This window comes from Nannospalax galili, unplaced genomic scaffold (genome assembly GCF_000622305.1).
Source record: "Nannospalax galili isolate Female #2095 unplaced genomic scaffold, S.galili_v1.0 scaffold750, whole genome shotgun sequence".
NCBI lineage: Eukaryota > Metazoa > Chordata > Mammalia > Rodentia > Spalacidae > Nannospalax > Nannospalax galili.
The window spans coordinates 88,343-93,705 of NW_008327506.1; the positions used below are offsets into that span (position 1 = coordinate 88,343).

General features: G+C 45.7%; 1 protein-coding gene across 4 annotated transcripts in view; it reads left to right on the forward strand.

Moving 5' to 3' along the window:
• The first annotated feature begins 1,494 nt into the window (after positions 1 to 1,494).
• Positions 1,495 to 5,363, forward strand: part of LOC103732815 (cytochrome P450 4X1) — a 46,371-nt gene continuing 42,502 nt past the window's right edge. For all 4 annotated transcript variants that reach the window (XM_008831638.1, XM_008831569.1, XM_008831773.1 and 1 more), the window contains exon 1: positions 1,495 to 1,887. In XM_008831638.1, coding sequence (XP_008829860.1) covers positions 1,711 to 1,887 — 177 coding nt within the window. In that variant the 5' untranslated portion in view covers positions 1,495 to 1,710. The remainder of the gene's footprint in view (positions 1,888 to 5,363) is intronic.

The following is a 5,363-nucleotide window of genomic DNA, read 5'->3' on the forward strand; positions in this document are numbered from 1 at the left end:
TAGCCAATCTGACTGGGGTAAGGTGAAATCTTAAGGTGGTTTTAATTTGCATTCCCCAAATTACTAAAGATGTTGAACACGTCTTGAGCTGTTTCTTAGCCATCTTTATTTCTTCCTTTGAGAACTCTCTGTTTAGATCTCTAGAACATCTTTCAATGGGGTCATTTGTTTTCTTGCTTTGTTTTTTGAGTTCTTTATATAGTCTGGATGTTAAACCTCTGTCAGATGTGTCACTGCTGAAGATTTTTTCCCACTCTGTGGGTTTTCTCTTCACTTTCTTGATTGTTTCTTTTGCTGTACAGAAACTTTTTAGTTTAATGAGGTCCTACTTGTTGATTGTTGACCTTAATTCCTAAGCAACTGGTGTCCTATTTAGAAAGTCCTTTCCTTCACCTATATCTTATGGGTTACTGCCAATTTTATGTGTGAGCATATGTAAATGCACCTGGGTCATGCAATGCCTACAGAGGTCAGAAGAGGGCATCCAACCCCTCAAACTGGAACTACAGTCAGTCAGTCAGTCAGTCAGTTAGTTGCAATGTGGGTGCTGGGAACTGAACCTGGGTCCTAGCAAGAGCAGCCAGTGCTCTTAACCATTAAGTCATCTCTCGAGCCCCCAAATTTTAATGTTTTACATTTTTTTATTGTGTGTGCTCTCCCTCACACATAGCATGCTCATTTCATGGCATTTGTGTGGTGGTCAGAGGACAACTTGCTGAAGTCAAAGTCAGTTCTGTCCTTTCACCATGTGGGTTCCAGCAATAGGACTGTGGTGTCAGGCTTGGCAACAGGTGCCTTTATTAAGTGAGCTTGTCGGCCCTGATCCCACGATTTCATTTTGTAGTGGGGTCCATAAATTATCTGGCTACCCTGATTGTATCTGAATAGCAGAAATACTCTCTAAACATACGCCACTATGCATATCTTCCCAATTCAGGGTTCCATGCCCTCATATTGGCCACTTGAAATGGCCCATGGTAAAAGTTTGTATGCCCTAGACATCTGGATTAGCCACAGTCACAAAACATTCATAGTGCAGCTGGATAGGCCGCACTATGTGGGTATTGTGGTCATACACTTCCTTGGCCCGCACTGTAGCTCCTGATAATATTCCAGAATGGGGCCAGACTGGTGGCCTGCCTTCAGTCCTAGCACTCAGGAGGCAGGTGAATCTCTAGCTCTGTGAATTTGAGGCCAGCCTGGTCTACATAGCAAATTCCAGTCTAACTAGAGCTACGTAGTGAAACTCTGTCAAGAGAGTGAGAGGGGAGAGAGAGAGAGAGAGAGAGAGAGAGAGAGAGAGAGAGAGAGAGCGAGAATTACAGTGGAAAAGCGTGTCTTTTCCATAAGAGTCTATAATTTATTAGTGACAAAGAATAGAAATAATTACCTCAGCCTGGGCACTATTTTAAAATCTAAATTTATATCTTCCACAATTGGAAAGTGTCACACTTCAACTATGACACCCCAGTAGGGTATAAGAAGCCTGCCTGAAGTCAGACACACATCAGCCGGTGGAAATCGGGGAGCTCTCCAGCCTCTTCACTCCTGGCCTGAGCTGCCCCTCCCAACGCTGTTCCTCCACCGCAGGGACGCCCTGGGCTCACCACAGAAGGGGGCTGGGTGATCTTCCCTAGCTCCTGGCTGGAGAAAGCTGCGAGCCGGCTCCCCGCCCTCCCCGAGACTGCCGGTGCACCACGAGCACAAAGAATGGAGTCCTCCTGGCTGGAGACGCGCTGGGCGCGGCCCTTGCACCTGGCATTTGTGTTCTGCCTGGCCCTGGGGCTGCTGCAGGCCATCAAACTCTACCTGCGGAGACAGCGGCTGTTGCGGGACCTGCGCCCCTTCCCGGCGCCGCCCACCCACTGGTTCCTGGGCCACCAGAAGGTAGAATGCGAGGGAGGAGGGGCGGCGGAGGGGGAGGTTGCGGAGGAGGAGGTTGCAGAGGAAGCGGGTGGCAGCCAGGCGGCTGCTTCCAGTGCTTCCTAGCTGACCTCATTCCTGCTCGGATCTCCCAGACCAGCCTGTGGCTCAGCACAGCAACCCTATAGATATTCCCTCAGCCCCAGGGGAGGGTCAGTAGAGAGGAAGGAGGAGGGGTGCTGGCAGGGCATTATTTAAGGGGCATGAATGTGTCGGCTCTGTCTCCGATTGCCGCACCCATCTCTACCATAATTGCACTGCATTATGTAATGCCTTTCGTGTGTGTTGTCTAAAGAACAGTGTTGTTCTAAGTCATGCTTATTAGTTGCAGAAAATGTGCAAAATTGAACACAGTAGTTAACACCTCGGATCCATTCTAATCTGAGAAAATTAATGTTCTTTTTCTAAGGTTCATTGCGGGCAGAAAGCAGCCGCAGCCGACTGTTACTGGAATACTGGTTGAGGGAGGTTTGTTGAGTCCAGGGAGATAATGCTTGTTTGGTCTCTCCTGTTCTCCAAATCCACTTCCAAACCTGATTCAATGACCGATTGTGAGTGTCTAGGTTCTAGGACTACAAAGGGAGTCTCTGGCCCAAGGGGCTCAAGTCAGGACAGGCTTAAGGCACAAGAGAAAGTGAGAGTCCAGGGAAAGAAGAACGATGATGCTTCGGAGGAGCCTCACAGAAGAGACAATAGTGAAGGGCTGCACAGAATCTTCAGGGGTGGCTGGGCTGGCAAGCCTGAGCTGGCAAGCATGGACTGACCCTTTGACTCCTCTCCCTCCTAGACCTTCTTCCCTAAAGCATCCACATTGAACTATTTTCTTTTAATAGATTGCATATATAGAATTCCATTGATTTTACCTCTTAGTTTTGTTAGCTATGAGCTGATCATATTTAATGTATACCATGATAAATTTTTCTGATTTTATTTTAATTTTTTAATATTTAGTTCCTTAGGAACTTCATACAATATATTTTTATCATTTTCAGACCCCCTCCTCCATCTCTAATAACCCTACCCTAATCACTCCCCTACTTCATGTCCTCTACCATTATCTTTTTAAAAAATAGGAACTGTGGAATTTGTCTAGGCAAGATATCTTTCTTTTTTAAAGGCCTATCTCTATAATTTGTATTCCCCAAATGCTCCTAGGTGTGGGTCCATCACCTGGAGCCTAGTCAGCCTACCCAGCATCACACACTTAAAGAAAACTGACTCTCCCTCTTCCAGCAGCTACCAGTTGCCAACAGATCCTCAGGAAGGACTGGAGACTTTTGCCCACCTTCCCTTTCCATGCTGGGTTTTTGTCTGGCTTGGGCTTGCACATGACTTGTGCATGTTGTCATCGATTTTATTAACTTAATAATTTCAGACATCCATATATAAACTTCTTTATAGCAGATAGTAGATACTTCCTCTTCCACTGTTGGGTCTGGAGAGATGGCTCAGTGGTTAAGAGCACTGACTGCTCTTACGGAGGACTGGGGTCCAATTCCGATCACCCAACATGGCAGGTAACAACCACATGTAACTCCAGTTCCAGATGATCTGATGCTCTCTTCTGGCCTCCATGGGCATTGCATATCATGGGCGCTTACATACAGACAAACAGAACACTCATAGTCATAAAATAAAAATAATCAGAAAAAAAATAAAGAAAATTACTATTGATGTGATTTTTAGTCATGTAAATGTTATTTGCTTCCTTTCTAAACAGTCTCCACTGGCTCTGTGCTTTCTTCCTAGAGCTCCCACCCTCATGGTGTGGCTAACTTTCTCCTTTTCCTATTTGCTTTGTTTTTCGATCCCTGACACTACATTTTTTGCCAAATGGCTTCAAAAGGTCTTTCAAATATACCTCAGTGTTTGCAGATACTCAGTGCATGTGTTCTTCGGAGACTGTTTTCCCACCTTCCTTCCAATTCCAGTCCATTTAGGCCGAGAACACAGATGATGCACTGGGATTTTGCATTGACACTATCCTGTGCCACAACTCCTAGAACTATGTCTTCGGTTTCCCATTTATCATTTTTATGGATAGCTTCCTGTGAGTGAGTGTAAGAAGGTCAGGTGAAGTTTTTGAGCTCTTGAATGGCTGAAATGTCTTTATTGTAGCTTGGAACTTGAATGGAATTCAGGCTGGAGTAGAGTTCTTTAGAATTTTGAAGGTTTTTCTGTTTGATGGTCCCTGGCTTCCAGGGTGGCTGGTGATAATTCTGATACTTATTGATTCTTTTGGGATTTTTTTATTGAGCTTTTTAATTTCATACATTTCCCATTCAAATCCAGATCCCCTCCCCCATTCATTCTTCCCCCATCCCCCCACTGAACCTTATGCACTCTGCCATACATGATGAGTACTATTCATTCAGGTCTTTGTACCCAAATGTCCTTCAGTGTAAATGCATCCACTGGAGTCTAGTCAGCCCATCCAGTGGTCCTATGTAAGTCATACTGTCCCTCACCCAGCAGGTGCACATGAGAAAGCCTCTAGTGCTCTGGAAGCCTCCACCTCCCTGTGTTCATGAACCAGCCCTGGCTCTTACAATCCTTCTGCCTCCTCTTCCACAATGGTCTCTGAGCTGTGGGTGGGTGAGGTTCCATATAGGAGTCCCATCCTACATGCTACAAGCTCCCATTCTCCAAGACTTGGCCAGTTGTGGCCTTCTGTGTGCATCACATTCTGATGTACAAGGAAACTTCACTGGTAAGAGCTGAGAAGTGCATTAACCCTCTCTCTACCCCTTATTCTGCTATGTTCCATGAGCCTTAGTTGTAGAGATTCAACTGCAGGATGTGTCACCTAGTACTAGGCATCTCCCAGACATACGGCCTCTGTGCCTGACCAGATGTGCAAGTCTGCAGTAGCCTCCATCTGTTGCAAAAAGAAGTTTCTTTGGTAAGTGCTGTATGGTATGCTTGTCACTCTAAGGAAGGTCTCTTCTATCTGGCACTGCATTCCCTGTCAAGCAGCTCCCAGGTATACATACTCATGTTCAGACACTCTATGTGCATTTCTCATATGGTTTCTAGGACATCACTTTTCCCTCTAGGTTTCCTGCGCCCTGAGATTCACTCATCTCCACTCTTTTTTCTCCCATCAGGCTTCCTTCCTCCCTCCCTTCCAAATCATAGCGCCCCCATTATCTCTACCTTCCCCCCAATATCTCCTGACTCCTGCCATCTTTCTGCTCCTGATTTCCCTCCCTCCCCCAAATATCATGGTCCCTTCCGTGTCCCTCCCTCCTCTCCTCCCTGCTGATTACTCTCACTTTTTCCACCTCCCTCAGGTAACATCTATTCTCTGCTATCCCCCTTTCAGGTTGTTTCTTTTCCTTTACCTCTGTATTAGTCAGGGTTCTCCAAAGAAACAGAACCAGTAGAATGAATATGTATGTATAGATATAGATATAGATATAGATATAGATATAGATATA